Source organism: Rhinatrema bivittatum, chromosome 9 (genome assembly GCF_901001135.1).
Source record: "Rhinatrema bivittatum chromosome 9, aRhiBiv1.1, whole genome shotgun sequence".
Lineage (NCBI taxonomy): Eukaryota > Metazoa > Chordata > Amphibia > Gymnophiona > Rhinatrematidae > Rhinatrema > Rhinatrema bivittatum.
This window is the reverse complement of record NC_042623.1, coordinates 62,842,147-62,860,467: the sequence shown is the minus strand read 5'-3', so window position 1 is coordinate 62,860,467 and position 18,321 is coordinate 62,842,147. Positions and strand designations below refer to the sequence as shown.

The window sequence follows — 18,321 nt, the reverse complement described above, 5'->3', positions numbered from 1 at the left end:
CGTGCAGAACAAATGGCTACGAGGAAAACAGTTCTCAAGGTCAAATCCTTAATGGGAGCCCTGAGTAAAGGCTCAAAGGGGGCTCTGCAAAACACCCGAAGCACCAGGTTCAAACTCCAATCCGGACGTAACGGGCATACGGGAAGATGTAAATGCTTTACTCCCTTGAGGAACCGAAAAATCTCTGGGTGCACTGCCAGTGACAGACCATGAACCTTGCCCCTTAAGGCACCTAAAGCAGCCACTTGAACCTAAAGTGAGTTGAAAGCCAAATCTTTGGCCAACCCCTGTTGAAGGAAATCCAACACCTGGGGAATCTTCATTGACAAAGGATCCAAGGAGCGCTGACAGCACCATGCCTCAAACAACTTCCAGACTCTAACATAGGCCATAGACGTAGATGGTCGACGCGCCTGAAGAAGAGTGGAAATGACCTGCTCTGAATATCCTCTCAATCACAATTGCCGCCTCTCAAAAGCCAGGCCGCAAGAGAGAAGTGATCCTCCCGATCTGAAAATATGGGCCCCTGACGGAGTAGTTGCGAAAGATGAACCAGCTGCAGAGGACCTTCCAGCGCTAATCGCACCATATCTGCGAACCATGGGAGACGTGGCCACTCCGGAGCCACCAACACCACACTGCTTGGATGTTGCTCTATGCATTGGAGAAGCCGACCGATGAGAGGCTGGGGGAAAGAATGCCTGTGGGCCACGGACACACTAGGGCATCTAATCCTACTGAGCCTATTTCTTGACGATGACTGAAGATGCATTCCATCTTCGCATTGGCCAGAGCTGCCATCAGATCCAACTGAGGCACGCCCCACCTGGCGCAAATGAGATTCCAAGCTTCGGGAGCCAACTCCCACTCCCCCGGATCGAGCTGTTGACTGCTGAGGAAGTCCGCCTGAACATTTTCCACTCCTGCAACGCGGCAATTCCTTTGAGATGGCATTCCGTCCAAGCAAACAACAACAGCCTCACCTCCTACGCCACCACGAGACTCCATGTCCCGCCTTGCCTGTTGATGTAAGCTACCGTTGTCGCATTCCCTGAGAACACTCGAACCACTGTGTTCTCGAACAGAGGCAGAAATGCTTGCAGGGCCAGTCGGACAGCCCTCGTCTCGAGGCGGTTGATGGACCAGGATTTTTCCGTTGGGGACCAAAGACCTTGAGTGGATTTGTCAATCTAAAGTCGGCGAAACAATGTGACAAGGCGATAGCTAAAGCCAGAAGAATGCTGGGCTGCATAGAGAGAGGAATATTGAGTAAGAAAAGGGAAGTGATTATCCCTTGTACAGGTCCTTGGTGAGGCCTCACCTGGAGTACTGTGCTCAGTTCTGGAGACCGTATCTCAGAAGGGACAGAGACAGGATAGAGGCGGTCCAGAGAAGGGCGACCAAAAAGGTGTATGGTCTTTATCGAATGCCTTATGAGGAGAGATTGAAGAATCTAAATATGTATACCCTGGAGGAAAGGAGGAGCAGGGGTGATATGATACAGACCTTCAGATACTTGAAAGGTTTTAATGATCCAAAGTCAACGACAAACCTTTTCAGTTGCAAAAAATTCAGTAGAACTAGGGGTCACGATTTAAAACTCCAGGGAGGAAGGCTCAGAACCAATGTCAGGAAGTATTTCTTCACGGAGAGGGTGCTGGACGCCTGGAATGCCCTTCCGGAGGAAGTGGTGAAGACTAAAACTGTGAAGGATTTCAAAGGGGCGTGGGGTAAACACTGTGGATCCATAAAGTCTTGAGGATGTGAATGAAGAGAAGAGACATGGGGGTGGCTTGCAGGAATGACGGCTACTACCTGGTGATTAATACCCTTATTCAATAAACATACACACGGTTAATGCGACTCCAACATTGCTCTATGCTTCAACGGCAAGAGGAATTGTGGGAAAAAGGATTTGCATTCACAAATAAGCGTGGGAGTAAGCTTGCTTGTTGCGGTGGTTACTACCCCGAACTAATTAAGCCTGATTCTTCACTTTGAATACATATACAGAGCAGCTCACTGCTTCAACAGCAGGGGGGATTGAAGAAAAGGGGATTTATATTAAGACAACCAACAAGGACTAAATTACACAGACTGGGTAAACAATTAAGCATGGGAGTAGCTTGCTTATTGCGGCGGTTACTACCCCTAACCAATTAGGCTTGATATGTCACTTTTATGCAGCTCCAGCACTGCTCTCTACATCAATGGCAGGGGTGGAAGGAAATTAGAACCAAAAAGTTACCAATAAGGGCCCTGACCTCAGCGGTCAGAGTAACAGATAAGTATGAGAAAAATAACTGTGAAAGCTTGCTGGGCAGACTGGATGGGCTGTTTGGTCTTCTTCTGCCATCATTTCTATGTTTCTATGTTGAGGCAAACTGCTCTCCAGCCGGACAGACTGGCATCCATGGAGATAACCACCCAATTCACGGGGTCCAAATCCACTCCCTGTACCAGGTTGCTGAGTGAAAGCCACTATGATAGACTGACTCTGGAAGTAAAGGCAATGGTATATGGAACTGTTCCGACACTGGGCTCCATCTTGACAACAACGTACGCCGCAACGGACGCAAATGAGCGAACGCCCACGGGTCCAAATCTAAGGTGGAGGCCATGGATCCCAGAACCTGTAAGTGATGCCAAACTGGAGTCTTCCTCTGAAGAAGGGCCTTGACCTGATCCTGCAACTTCGTTACACGGTCCGATGCCAGAGAAACCTTGCCTCGGAAGGTGTCGAAGAGCGCGCCCAAGTAGACCAGCGACTGCATGGGCTCCAAGTGACTTTTCTGGACATTTATGACCCAGCTGTGCGACCGCAAGGTGAACATCACCCTCTGGACCGATCTTACGCAGTCCTCCTGTGACTTTGCTTGAATTAGCCAGTCGTCCAGATACAGATGAACAAGGACTCCCTCCTTGTGCAGGAATGCCGCCATGACCACCATGACCTTGGTGAAAGTACGTGGGGCTGTTGCCAGACTGAAAGGAAGAGCTTGAAACTGGAAATGTTGGCCCATCACCTTGAAGCGGAGGAATCACTGGTGAGCCTGGCAAATCGGGATGTGGAGATACACCTCAGTGAGATCTAATGACTCGAGAAATTCCCCTCTGCGTACCACGGCCACCATAGTCCTCAAGATCTCCATGCGAAAACGGGGAACTCGCAGACACCTGTTCAGCTTCTGCAAATCCAGAATGGGACGAAAGGTGCCCTCTTTCTTTGGAACCACAAAGTACACCAAATGCTGTCCCTTGCAAGGGGAACTGGAACAATGGCCCGGAGATCGAGCAGCCGTGGTAGGGTCCCCTGTACTGCTTCGTGCTTGACCCGCGAAGCAACGTGAGACTCCACAAAGGCCTCCTGCACTGGGCATGAAAACGAGAGTGTAACCATCCCGGACCACTTCCAAGACCCATCAGTCCGAGGTAATCTTTTCCCACTCTGCGTAGAAGCTCGACAATCTGCCTCCGACAGCTTCTACGATGGAATGGGTGCCCCTGGCTTCATTGGCAAGGTTTTTGACGTCCAGCATCCTGGCCCGTGGACTCTCTGTCTGGGCACCGTCCTCCACGAAAGGACTGCTGACATCCCGAGCCCGGCCTGGGCCCCAAAGGAGCTGAAGACCTACCAGGGCAAAATCTGCGAGAATCCCGGAAACGAGCTTGAGGGGGAAAAACCTTCCCAGAAGGTTTCCTATCCTCTGGCAGTCAGTTACCTTTGGACTTCCCCAGCAATTTCACCAACTGTTCCAGATCCTCCCCAAAGAGAAGCTTGCTCTTAAAGGGGAGGTTACAGAGTTGAGAGTTGGAAGATAAATCTGCTGACCAATTACGAAACCAGAGTAGTCTACGAGCCGTAACAGCAGACACCATACTACGTGCGGAGGTCCATACCAAGTCATACAATGCGTCTGCGACATAGGCAACTCCTGCCTCCAAACATGCGGCTTGCAAGGGCCCCCCCCTGCCGTTGGCACTGGGAGCTGTGGAAGCTCCTGGACCCAGCAAAGACAGGCTCTCTGCATGAGGCTGGTGCAAATCGCCGCCCTGAGATTCAGCTCTGAGACCTCGAAGACTTGCTTAAGGTATATTTCCAGTTTGCGGTCCTGAATGTCCTTCAGTGCAGCAGTCCTGGCCACAGGAATGGTGGTTGTCTTAGTCACGGCAGACATCGCCGCGTCCACCTTCGGTATCTTTAGAAGATCCAATACATCCTGCAACAGGAGGTAAAGTTTTGCCATGGCTCTTCCCACTTTCAAACCAGCATCTGGCGAGTCCCACTCCCGGGTCACCAGCTTGTGGACCTTCTTAGGGATTGAGAAGGAAGTCTTCGGACCCAGAATACCATCCAGGACTGGGTTGATGCCTTTGCTGTCTGATTCTTCCTGTGAAACCTTGATCCCCAGGAACTCCAAGATATGGGGAATGAGAGGTCGAAGCTCCTCTCGCTTAAATAAGCGTACCACGCTGGGATCACCACCTTCCGAGGGTGGGAGGTCGTCCTGGTTCACATCACCCATACCCTGGGTGAGTCCAGGATCCTGATCCGCCCCGGGGCCAAAGGGATCTCAGAGTGGGGCTGGCAACATATCCTCACCTGGAGCCCCCTGTCGAGCCCCTGACGGTTGATGAAGATCCGGGGACCCCATGGGTACCCGCTTTGGTGGAGGCTCCACCAAAGCGTCTGGCTGTACTGCACTCTTCAGGATCTCCTGTTTCCTAGCCAGGAACGCCTGGTGCAGTAGCAGCACAAACTCAGGACAGTACACCCCCCCCAGCAGGAGGGTCTGGTAGCCCAGAGTCATCCACAAAAAATGGGAACCTGGTCCACCGGGGATAGAATGGGAGGGGCATCCTCCTCCCACAGCACCTGCCACAAGCCACTCTCCCCGCTGAGGAGGACCGGTCTGCCTGATTCTCCCCCCCAACCCCCCCCCCCCCCCCCCCCCGCAAGGAAGTTCCCTCTTGCCCAGTGGAGCAGGCAGAACAAAGGGAACTAATGTTTAGGGCCTGCCCTGACATGCCACATGCGCAGCAGGTCCCCATCTTGGGTCGGGGTGCCATACACCAGACCGAGCAGCCACGCGGTCGTCAAAAAAAAAAAGAAAAAATATCAAGCTGGGAAACCTTCGCGCGACTGCAGGAGCTAAAAAAAAATAGCATACTCCCTGCAGGCGCGAGAACTGCCGGCACGAAAAAATGCGGCCTAGCACGCGCTCGAAGGCCTCCCCTCCCGCAGACCTACCGGGAGCCTTGGGCTGTTGTTAGGACCCACGAGGTCGAGCTCCCCACTCCGAATGGCCTGCTGACGAAACGGCACGGCACGGCCCGTCCCCCAAAGCAACTCCGCCTACCTTGAAAGCTTCAGTTTCTTTTCTTTTTTTAAAGAAACTTTACACTGGCACTCCTGGGGCCTGAGGAAAGGAGTGACAGGAGCCTCCTCAGTAGTCGAGGAAACCAGGAGCCCCTGGCTATCGAGACACTGGACCGTTGCGGGCGAGACTCAGACAGGGGTATTCAACCCCCTGGATACCTGGCTTGAACTGAGGGATGGCCCACGAAGGTGCCTAACACCTCAGGAAGCTACACCACTAACTAGCCTAACCTAGGAAAAAAACTTTTCCCTAATAGTTAAAAAAAAAAAAAAATAAAGTAACAGACTGCAGGTTTGCATCTCTACCATCTGCTGGAGTCAGAGAAATACTGAGGGACTGCAGGTGGCACTCTCGGTTATGTAGCAGTGCCCCATGTTTTTGTTCTCTGACTCCATCTGCTGGTAGGAATGCACAACCACTGGTCTGGACTGATCTGGGTATGTTCAGGAATGGAAAATTATGGTTTCTGTTAATACCAAGCCATGGTCAGGTAAATCAAGGAACTGCCAAGAAATCTTTACGGGATGCAAAGACAAACCCACAAGCAACTTCTACTGAAATACGGGCTTCTCTGAAACAAAGTGACAAAGTGGTATGGCTGCTTCAGCATACACAAGGAGATACTGAAACAAAAACGGGCTGCATGAACTGCCAGAGAAAAGCTATTGCTGGACCAATGCCACAAAACAGCCCGCTTACAATGTGCTAAACAGCAACTACAGAAGTCTCAAAACTTCTGAAACAAAGTAAATTGGAATGAGGAGGCCAAAATTAGACTTTATGGTCACAACCATAAATGCTATGAAGAGAAGCACATCATCCCTACCGCGAAGCATGGAGGTGAATATCTGGTGTTTTAGGGGTGTGTGAGCTACAGCGTCTCAGGGAATTTAGTCAAAATTGATAGCAGGATGAATGCAGCATCTCATCAGAAATTAGAGGAGAATTTGCATTTATCAGCCAGGAAGCTGCACATGGGGCGACTTGCACTTTCCAGCATGACAATGATGTGAAACATAAGGCCAAGTCGACTCCTGCAGCGGCTGCAGAAGAAAGCGAAGGTTCAGGAGTGGCCATCGTGGTCCCCTGACCTCAACATCATTGAGCCACTTTGGGGAGAACTCAAACAGGCAGTTCATGCTAGACAACCAAATAATTTACAGGATCTCGAGGCTTTTTGCCAAAAGGAATGGGCAGCTTTACCAAGTGAGACAATAAAGGGCCTCATTCACAACTATCACAAAAGACTGCAAGCTGTCATTGATGCAAAAGGGGGGCAATACACGATATTAAGAACTAAGGGTATGGAGAGTATAAACAGGACTATTTTATTATTTCCCTTATTGTGCTATTAATGATTGTGCTATTCTGTGATGCATAATAGTTTAATTTGAAGAGCATTAAAAACAGATGTTTTGTCTGAACACTCATGTTTTCTTAAAATGCTACACATCTTAAAATTCTGCCAGGAGTATGCAAACTTATGAGCACAACTGTATAGATAGATACTGATTTATCTAGAGAAATACATATTAAAAAAAAAAAAATTACAGCCTGCCCATAAGAACATAAATTGCCATGCTGGGTCAGACCAAGGGTCCATCAAGCCCAGCATCCTGTTTCCAACAGAGGCCAAACCAGGCCACAAGAACCTGGCAATTACCCAAACACCCATCAGTCTTCCTCTCTAGCTTCTGTTCCCTTTCACCAGCTGGAGAAACCAGCAACAAAGCTCCTTCAGCTATGGGCCTTCCTTAGTTCAGCAGAACCTGGACAATCGGCTTCACTGATAATTCTTAAAAGCATGTCTAACCTACCAAGTAGTGATACTTTACTTTTGCTTCTTGATAGAACTTTGGAGATAGGTAGTTTTTCAGGGGTAGGGATCAGGGGGCAAGTTTATGGTAGCAGCACCACTCACAAGCCCTCTGTACATTAAGCGGATGGATTTACCCATTGTACTTAAACTGGGATCCAGAATTCAGGTCCTAGGAGGTCTGTTGGAGCCTAGCGTGGATGTATTCCCATTCTCAAGGCTTGCTGTACCCTGCTGACTAGGGGAAGGAGAAGAAAGCTGAGAAGGCGATGGTTTACAAGCAGGCTGGCGGAGACCCAATACTTTATGAAGGCCTCTCTTTGCTTGCTTAGTCTCACATCAGGGCTCAGTGCCTTCTAAATATGAAGGTCAGATTAGAGGTTCATCCTGAAAGAACCAATGTTAGCAGGGGCAGGTAAACACCCTGATTATTTTGTAATTAAGTGTGGCATATTTTGCCTATACTGACAGTTTTTATTTACAGTTGAAATGGATTGTCTTACTGCCTCATTAATTGACATACTTTCTCCTACATCAACTTCAACAAAGTTCAGGCGGGCTAGCCTGATGGCAGATGGTCTCCTCTTTTTGATTCCTAGACCCAGCTGGGAACAGGGATGCTGTGTGTGGGGGGGGGTGGGGGGTGTTAAAGTCTCTGGATGAGAGAGACTCAGTCATTAGCCAATGCCAACACTGTGTGTACACACATGCCAGGTCCCAAAACAGCTGCAGCCTGTGGGCCCCGTCCGTGACAGAGGATGGTCACCATGATGGCTGGGCTTGATGAAAGGGAAGGGACTCTAAAATGGGGAAAACCCAGGAAGCTGCATATGAAAGCTTACAATGCCATAAACCAATAGAAGTTGTTTCCAACTGACCTGGAAGCTACAAAATAATTTAAAAAAAATGAAAGACAAAACAACAACACACACTACAAATTACAAACTTATTCATACATCTGCTGGATTCTTCAAGCTTAATCTTTTACTCTTAAAAGGAACCCAGAAACTTAAAAAGAAATCTATTTAAAACTAGGTATCTGGTGTTCCCACACTATTCCTAAAGTAACATGAGCGACCCAAGCAGGAATATACACATAATGCAAACAAAAGGCTAAAGTGAAACAATCTCACTTACTATGACAGAACAAACCGCTTTATGGAGAGCTAGCACAAAGCTCTGCTGAAGCACCATGAAGCAACAAAAGAACATGTACTATAATGCAGTCAAAATTTCAATTTAGATGATTATGTCTCCACCTGCTGGTGAAAATATGCAGTTTTTGAGAATGCTGCATTTCATGCTCTGATCGATCCAGGTTCCTTTTAAACAGCATTTTGACAGTATCAACCCTTTTGTTTTGCAAGACAACTTCCTCTGTCTACTTAAAAGAGAAACCAGTGCACTATACAACTAATTCAATAAAAAATGAAAATGCAGCACTTACCTAGGTTATCTAAAGCATAACGAATAAAATATTTAAATTTGATATGCTTGTTGCATATGATATCAGGATTGGGGGTCCGTCCTTTTTCATATTCATTTAAAAAATAACTGTAATAAAAACAAGAACAGAATTAATATTCTCAGTCTGTGTTTGCGCTCCTTTGTTTATCTTTGATGGCAATCTCCAGGCTACATCATTCTGTTCAAATGCTGCCCACGCAAATTAAACGTACATTATATAGACCACTTTAAATTCAAATGCATCACAACCAAGTAGCAGAAGATCCTGCTGGTACTTACTGGAGAGAATTTTCCAGCATGGATTACAGAGGATAACTTTAAAAAAACAAACAAAATGTCTCACAATGTATTTCATTTATTTGTATATAGAAATCAACCATCTTTACAGCTCAGAACAATGTATATTCTAACAAATAATTTTATAAAATCACTTACACATAATTACCAGCACCTGCATCAGCTATTGTTATAATACATTTAATTATTGTTAAAACACACAATACTTAAAAGAAACCACCATATATGGACTTAAAAATGGCATGTTCTCTTTTAACAAGGCAGTTTCTTAATCAGAAAAGGGAAATGCCTGCCGATCAAGAATGTCTTCAGTAACATGAGGAGGGCAATCTTAAAATCCCACAGGCCTGTGGGCAAATTTAACGAAAAGCTGGTGGGTGTATGGAACGAACTCTCACCAGAGGTGGTAGAAACACAGTTTTTTGCAGTTCCATTACATGTGATAAGCACAAAGGATCCCTGGTGGTGGTGAAGTGAGGGTAGGACCAGTGATCCCCTGGGGTTTGTGGTGATGCAACGGGAGTGGGATTGGGTAGACTGAATGGGAACAGGTGCAAAGTACGTAAGGTGATTTGAAAATGCTATTGCTGTGTTACTTCCCCTCTCTGACCTAACTCGGCAGCTTGTAGTGCAGCATTCTTTCTGGCCATGCTGGCTTTTAAGAACAGATTCATCTTTTTATTGTGTGTGTGTGTGTATAAATATGTCTTCATAGAGAAAGTGGTGGATGCCAGGAATGCCCTTCTGGAGATGGTGAAGATAAAAAACAGTGAAAGAATTCAAAGTAGCATGGGATAAACACTGTGGATCCCTAAAGGCCGGGGGACAGAAATGAAGAAAAGAGTGGATGGGGGTAACTTGCTTGATGCAACAGTTACAATACCCTTAGCAGAAGCACGGGGATTACTACCCACAACCAATAAGCCTTGATACTTTTGGCGCAACTGCAACATCACTCTCCGCTTTGACAGTAAAGGGGGGGGGGGGAGGGGAATTGGATTCTGATGGCAACCAAAACGGGCCCTGACTTTTACAGTCTGGGAATACTGATACGCAGAAATAAGGGGAAAAGCTCAGGACTGCTTCTCTGGCCAAGTCCAAAAGCAAAGCAAGTCAGCATTGTCGGGATTTTCAGGAAGGCTCCTCACCCAGTAAAAATGATGCTAGATGTAATTGTTTATGGGTTTGACAATTGCTTGTTTTTTTGATTGTAAATATTACTACCCTTATCATAAGGATTGAGGGTAACTGCACAGACTACCCTTAAGGGAAACCTAGGGGTGACCTACACGGTGTGGTAGATAGCTAAAACATCATTACAACTCTGGAACACATCACTGTCACACACAACTACAAGGCCAAAACCCAGATCCTTGCTCGATATACAGCATACATCCACCAACCTCATCACCACATTATCTCACCAGACAAGTTCACTCTTCCCATCAGACTAGCATTCGTCACCTAATACATCTCACTTCTATTCTTCCAACCTGTCACACTGACATAATTCCAACATAGTCACTCCTAAACAACAAACCTCATCATCACTTTAACCAATAACAGGTCACATACACTCAGCATCATCTCTACAAATGAACCAATCCAAAACAAGCCTACAGTTCCAGCAAGTTCCACATTAATATTCCTTTTCCTCCAGTCATTAATATCAAAATAAAACAGCACATCATAAGATCAAAACACACAAATAAACTCCAGCAAACCGGCAAAGGACAGAAAACTTGATTGAGAAAAGCTTTATACAAGAGCCAGGCAGCGGTACTTCACTTTCTCTTTTGGCAGTGGTAGCTCCATCACAGCATGCCCTGCTCTCTTCTACCTTGTACCCAGCATTTCCATCTCTCTCCCATCACCCAGAATCCTCCTCTTCCTCCACCCTCAGCATCCAAAGTTATTTAAACATTTTTATATACTGCTTCCCCAGTTTTTAGAAAAAAAACAAAACACACTCAAAGCAGTATAAAGTACTCATGTATATCTTGACTACACCTTTGAAAATGTACCCCAAATGCCTAAGAACTAACATTATCAAAACAAAATCACTGTAGTTCCATCTTTTTTGTTCTAGGGAAAGAGGAATTAGAAACCTTTAGGAAGCAAACATGTTACTAGGGGAAAACAGGAGGTAGCAATAGACCTCAGCGATATCAGGGAGAAAGAGAAGAGCTGCCAGATTAGAGTCCATGGAAGAGGATAAAAAGTTAAATAATCAAAATCCATGACCAATAAATAAGTTTTACCAAGTGGAAAACTCCCTGCCAGAAGCACATCATCAGAGGCCGGAGAAAGGACAGACGTTATCTAAACAAGAGGAAGAAACATCAGTGTTTTACTATCCTTAACTGAGAACCTGGTCCTTGGCACAGGCTCATACTAGCCAAAAAGCCAGAGAGGGATTGTGACATGGGATCTCAAGCAGCAACATGAGAACATGCCTGATGGAGCAGTACAACAGGACTAAGATCATGCAGGAGCCATGAGAAGATTTTGCTGCTCTAAGATCCTTTTAACTGAGGCCTGCCTTTGGCTGTTGTTGCCCCGAGTGAGCTGTCCTGAGCGGTACTGTCCCCTCCTGCTATCATCCTTGCTTCCCAAAAGGGATCATCCCTTTAGGAGCTGCTATGGGACTGACTGGGAGACTCTACCCTCTAATTTGGAGCTTTCAGTTTTAGGTTATTAGTGGGGTGTGGATTTTTTTTTTTCCCTTTTCAGTACTGTGTATTACATTTATTTTGATTTTAGAACATGTGATATACTAGGATATATTTTGGACTATTTATTTTATTGTATTTATGTACCTCTGTACAACAAAATGGTGTTGGGCTGTAACCATTTTAAAACCGGGACCTGGTGGGGCAGGTGCAGATGGAGATCACTTCTGCCCCATTAGGACTTCAATGACCCTCCCTTCTCCCATAGATGGGGTAAGATGCTTCCATGGGAGGGGCGAGGAGGAATGGTGGCACAGGAACTCCTTTCAACCCCCTCCCACGCTGCTTTCCAGTGGTACTCGGCACTGCATGTGTATCACTTCAGTGCCGGTCTAAGCAGCTGTCTAATTTCCCTAGTGCTTGGGCCAACTCCGGCCTTAGTGAAATGGCTTCTCTAGCCCCCAGACTGAGGGCCTTCTGAGCTGTTTGGGGAGAAAAAAGAGCTAAAAGACACTTCACATGCAAAAAGTCAAAATGCTTTTCCTGTGTATACAGTTAAAACATAGTACCATGCATAATTCAGCAGAAATCAATTCTAAGTTAGTTTCGTCATGATTCAGGGCTTAATGTTTTAAGTCCCACCCAAGCTTCCACATAGGAAACTGCCACTAGTATTTGTCTCAGCCTAAGAGGCTCTGTAGAGGTGCTAAAGGTCAGCCAAGGAAGCAAAGTCTAATAATACAGTAAATAGTTTAGAATATTCTTTCCACCAGAGTGAAGGGTGTCTGCTTTTCACCATTATAATACCTTACAATAGCATTTCAACCTGACTTTTTGAGCAGGTAAACTCTGACGTGGCTTTCTATCACAGGTGTTGTGTTGGCTGAACAGCAGTGAAATCCACTTAAGTAAACCTATGCTCTTGTTACATAAATGTGTATAAATAAAGCTCCTTTCAAGCCACAGAGCAAAAAGTTCTTATGGTAACCTACTGAGTTCATCCAGCTTCAGAAATGCACTTACCTAAAAACATCATGCCAGAACTCTTTCACATAGGAAACCTGGTAAAAGGGGATATCCAGCTTCTGGCAAACCCTGTACGCATCATCACAGTCTTTGTCACTAGTGCAGACCCCTCGCTCGTCCACAGAGTCCCAGTTCTTCATAAACACACCCATTACGTCGTATCCTACAGGGAGGACATTTTATAGCCCTTAATATCTTTGGAGATCATAAAACATTTATTCATTAATGATAATTTGGATCTAATACCTTTCAACCTAATTTGTGCAGTTTAATAGTTGAGCTGCCTCTGGGGCAGATCCTTTATCAACTGATTTCTACCCCTTAAGGCAGAAGAGAAAAGTAGTAAGATTGGAATAACTGCAATACGCAGTTATACTGAAGCAGATACTTGAAAATAAAGTTACTTATTGCTTTGGAAATTGCTCTTTGCTTACCCTTTTATTTTCATCTATGTGTTACCTTACTTTGGCAATGCATGTAAAACTACTGTGTCAAAGTAATCTGAATCTGACTTGGTCAAGGTCACACAGTGCGTTAACTACAGATAACAGAGAGAATAAAAAGGATTTTTAGCATATTAAGACATTTGTTTTTATTAAATTCTGTAGGGGGGGGGATTGCAAATAAGTTATTCATGAGACGTTCAGTGGCCAAAATCAAAACTTTTTTTTTAGATGCCGCGCCGGCTGTTCAATAAGTCATGAACAGTTACAGTTTCTTATTACATGCTATTCTATGAGTCGTGGTCACCTCTTAGTGAACATTAAATGATAATTCTGCACACACTCAACTAAGGCCTTGGGCACGTTCCCTGTGCGAGTCACCGGAGCCACCTGGGCAAGCGCCGTCCGAGCCCGTCACCCCATGTCGGCCGGCGGGTAGCGCTTACCTCTCCGTTTGAGCAGCAGCGCGGCCACCGAGCTGTCCACCCCGCCAGACACCGCGCACACCACCCGCCGCATCGCCGTTTACGGGTCGAGCCGCACACGCGAACTCCAGCCCCGCTCATTACGCATGACCCGGGGATGTGAGCCGCTGCAGAACCTGAAACATATTGTAGCCAGGTGGGCTCGCTTATGTACGTATTTATTTATTTTTATTTCGTTTGAGGTGGTCCCCTTAAGAGCCGAAGAAGGCCGCGGCACTTGGCCCGGGATGGAGCCGCAGGTCAGAGGCAAGGTTCCTACGCGTGCTTTTGGTCAGTGCGGCGTGGGAACGAGGAGACGCAACGTTAGGCGGAACTGCCGGCACAGGGGTAAAGTTTCTTCCTAGTGGGCTCCCGGGCCTCACTGTTTGACGTCGACGTCGTTACGTCACGATGACGTTTCCAGCCCGACAGGCGCGCGTACCATCAACGCCATTTTTTTCTCTGGCCCCTTAAGCTTCTACAACACAGAGTGAAAGGGAAAAAAAATGCAAACAAGCTGTCAGCGACAGCAACCTGCCCCCAACGTGTGTGGGACTCGGTTAGAAAGAGCAGAAGGAATTCTTTCCAGAGGTGTCACTTGAGAAGCATGTGAGGATGCTCAGGGAGAGTCCGGTCTCTCTCTGCTAATAACACCTCATTGACTCCCATTATATTAAAAGTTCTCGCCAATGTTTTACTTTTTTTTTTTTTTTTTAATAGCACGTCTGCGTTTAGGTACAGGTCTTAGGAGACAGGATTTAATAATTATTTAGTGGTAGTAATTTATATGCTTGGACTTAGCTAGTTGATATGCCCCTATGTGTTCTTATGGGACCCCAGAAAATAACAGGCAACTAAAAACTTTCATTCGACGATGCAGAAGAAGGCCCCACAGGTTCCAGCGTTGTCGGATCGATCTGGGGCTGACTAATCCAACTGCACCCGATAAAGTTCCGGGCGAATGACTAATAGCCTCATCAACATATAGTTGCATGTAGTGAGCGCTATTAGTTTCGGGGGTGGATGTGCGTTGTGGACTCGCTAAACCCTTGTGGATACGCATCCAAAATGGATTAAAAAGTACACGCAGCTGGCCCGTACGTTTTGTAAATTTGTAAAATCTCCATTTAAGAGCCATCTCAAAATTTGACTTTTCCAAGTTTAGTAATACTGGACTCTGCAAATTAAATAAAATATAACTCTCAAAATGTGCACTGAGAGCGACATAATTAATCTTACTGCATATCTACACTCAAAAGAAAAATATATTAGCCCTAACTCAACCTTATCTAGAGTGCTATTCATTTTTTCATCACCAGCAGCTTTTTAATAAAAAAAAAAATGCTGTACCTCGCTTTGAATTGAATAAATTAGGCTGTCAATCAACTCACGCTTATCCTCTATTATACTCAAGTTGGTAATTTAAAAGTAAAGAACCATTTCAATATAACTATACCAAAAATCTGCATTCCACATATGGAAAACTGTAACAAAAAATTTCATAAGAATGCTTTCCATTCTATTGTTTGATTTAAACCCAGTGGTTGCAGAGTTTGCCATTGATAAATGTAATGTTGCTCTTGTTGGTACAAACACTGAGACTTTACCTCTTTTTTTTTTTTTTTTTTTTTAAAGAAACATATTAAATAATAAAGAACTTTAAATTGGCAAGCTGATGCTTTATTGCTATCTAATGAGATACCAGGCGAGCCTCCTGCTTGTTATTTTTAATAGTTTTTATTTTCAATAATGCATCCTAACCTGCTATTTGTATATCCTATTTAGAATATTTTTACATGAACAAAGAATAAAATAGCTTATTTTAAAGGAAGAGCAAGCATAATAAGCAGACAGCTTATGTTTAAACTATTTATAGAGTCTGGAAATTAAATAAGAAAATCTAATATCGCTTAGGGGGGACTAGGGGGCAATCCATGAAGTTAGCAAGTAGCACATCTAAGACTAAGAGGAGAAAATTCTTTTTCACTCAACACACAATAAAGCTCTGGAATTTGTTACCAGAGGATGTGGTTAGTGCAGTTGGGTTCAAAAAAGGTTTGGATAAGTTCTTGGAGGAGAAGTCCATTAATGGCTATTAATCAATTTTACTTAAGGAATAGCCACTGATTAATTGTATCAGTAGCATGGGATCTTCTTTGTGTTTGGGTAATTGCCAGGTTCTTGTGGCCTGGTTTTGGCAGCTGTTGGAAACAGAATGCTGGGCTTGATGGACCCTTGGTCTGACCCAGCATGGCAATTTCTTCTTATGTTCTTATGATTTTAATCTATGGTATAAATTACTCAGTTTTTTGTATTCTGGATAAATCAGAAAATAACATGTAACAAAAAGCTAAGAATATATATCCTGCTTTATTGATAGTGGCTAAAAAGTAGCTTTGAGGATACATGACATGATACCAGGAAAAAGAATTCTCAACTTAGATGATATCTTTTCCATGTATTTTCATTTTTTATTGGCTCACTCGCATATGAGCTGAGACGATCTGTGGGTGAGCAGCTACCCCTGAAGAAGAATTAGACCCGATGTTACCAGGTTTTGCAAACTAAGGGCTACCCTGGAGTTCCTGCCTCAGCGTTGCAGTTTTCAACATTCACACAGCTAAGTACTTCTTTTCAGGTCAGGTCTTGCCAGACTTGAATTTTTTAATCAATAAATTTTAAAAACAACTATTATATGGACAGTGGTTTGTTCATAATTAAAAAGGAGAGGTAACCTAGATGGTATCTTCAATTCATGTTTATGAAACAACTACTATACACCTTAAAAACATTTTAAAAAAATTTGTTTTTTAATATATATATATATGGTTTAGAGTATATTGAAATACATAAAGAATAAATACAAAAATATACAGGTATAAATGGTAGATGAATGCAGGTTTTTGATATATGTTACTTTATTATACAGCAGTGGTTACCAAACCTGTCCTGAGGGAATGCCAATTTAGGGTACATTTTAGAACTACTGCACAGTGCGTTGCAAAGTGCTGAGAGAGAGACTATTTCTAAAGGCCTTCATAGTAGTTAACTATTTATCTCTCTGTAGGAGGGCCAGCTAATAGCTGGAGCTGAGGTGTTGGTGGTGGTTTAGGGGCCAGTTTCACATGCAGAGTGAAATGTACAAACTGCACAGTACACCTAGATGAAGATTGGATGTCATTTGGAGTGAGGAAAGTCTCACAAAGATGAGACTTCTATTATGTTCTCTCACTCTAGCTTGATGGTACTCGGTTATAGAATCCATTTTTTTTTTCTTCCATGATTGGGCAGCCAGTATGTGCCCCTTCAGAATTGTCAAGGTTCCTCCAATTTCCTCACTTAGGGGACACTCACTGAAATTAACAAGTAGCAGATTCAAAACAAATTGGAGCAAGTATTTTTCACTCAGCTCAACTCACACAAGCCAGATTTTCCCTTAAATATTTCTGAAACATCTCATAAGGTGCAAGCAATCTGGTAATGGGAAAATTCACAAAATGCAAATTCTTAATTCTGATAATTCTCTATATTTTCCAACTCATTGTGGAATAACATTCAGATAGATGAAGATTTTCCAATGTTTTTATGTTTTGAAAGATGTGGAGTTATCAGTGGAAAACTTGACTTTAGAATTACAATTTTTTTCCCCTGTTCTTGAATAGCAACTTTATTCACATTCACAATAGCTGAAAGGGAAGAATTCATCAACGAGACATTTGAGTCCACCTTTGTCAGCATCCTCCAGAGCTCCCCCATGGTAATTTTAGACTCGTCAACGGTATTAGGCCATATACTGTCTATTTTTATTGTTAAAGTTCTTTCTCCTGCTTCATGCTGTTCTAGCCCTAAGCAGGGAGGTCTCACATCTTTCAGTGACTGAAAGTTTCCAAGCCACTTACATTTGCGTCTTCTTAAAGGATAGATGCTCCTCCTGATCTTCCTGGGGGCTGCAGCGGTGTCGGTCCCATGCCAGGACTTAGAGACAGAGATCTCTCTATCAGAGTCCTACTGTGGCAAGTTCCTCCTGGTTAGGTGCGCATCCATGGGGCCAGTTATTTGCGGTGCCAGGGAAGAGGTCATGAACTTGGCTTTCCTTTTACACCCCCTCTATTTCAGATAATAGTCACAAACTAAAGGCAATCAAAGCCAATCTAAGCGGCGTACGCCCCTTCGGCATGCACCGCTTAGGTGTCGCACCGCAGGCTTTTATGCTCGTGCTCTCTGATTGATGTCGTCACTCAAGGGAGTTCCTCAGGTGTAGCTTGGCTCTGAATCAGTCGCCTCTCACTTCAATCAGGTAGGTTGGTGGCAGCCCCTTCACTCCAGAGCAGTTTTTAAACTAGAACAAGGGGGAAAGCAGAGTCACTCAGCAGTGCATGGTTCAGAGAAATGTATCCTTGAAGGATACCAATGAAACAGGAGAGTTTAGGGCATCCCAACAGAGAGGTTCCATTAAAGCAGACATAGTCCATGTGCCTCTCTATAAAATATCACCAAAGCTAATGATTTCCGAATTATCCCTAACAACTGAAAAGCAGGGTGTTAATATAAACAAAAAACACAGTTTGAAATGTCTGTATGCCAGACCTCTAAGAAGTAAGATGGGAGAGTTAGAGTGTATAGCAGCAAATGAGATTGAAAGAAATGGCATCACAGTGACGTGGTGGAAGGAGGATAACCAATGGGACAGTGCTATATCAGGGTACAAATTATATCGCAAGGATAGGGAGGATCAACTTGGTGGGGGTATGTTAC

At 44.6% G+C, this 18,321-nt stretch overlaps 1 protein-coding gene across 2 annotated transcripts in view; it reads right to left on the bottom strand.

Moving 5' to 3' along the window:
- Nucleotides 1-17,721, bottom strand: part of TRMU (tRNA 5-methylaminomethyl-2-thiouridylate methyltransferase) — a 48,049-nt gene extending 30,328 nt beyond the window's left edge. Inside the window, exons 1-3 of one of the 2 annotated variants that reach the window (XM_029616269.1) lie at nucleotides 17,466-17,721; nucleotides 12,657-12,822; nucleotides 8,645-8,751 (exon numbers count right to left, since the gene is read on the bottom strand). In XM_029616269.1, the coding sequence (XP_029472129.1) occupies nucleotides 8,645-8,751; nucleotides 12,657-12,811 (262 nt within the window). In that variant the 5' untranslated portion in view covers nucleotides 12,812-12,822; nucleotides 17,466-17,721. Of the gene's footprint in view, nucleotides 1-8,644; nucleotides 8,752-12,656; nucleotides 12,823-13,548; nucleotides 13,937-17,465 lie in introns of those variants that run through there. The other variant, XM_029616268.1, reaches the window with a different exon arrangement.
- Nucleotides 17,722-18,321: the final 600 nt, after the last annotated feature.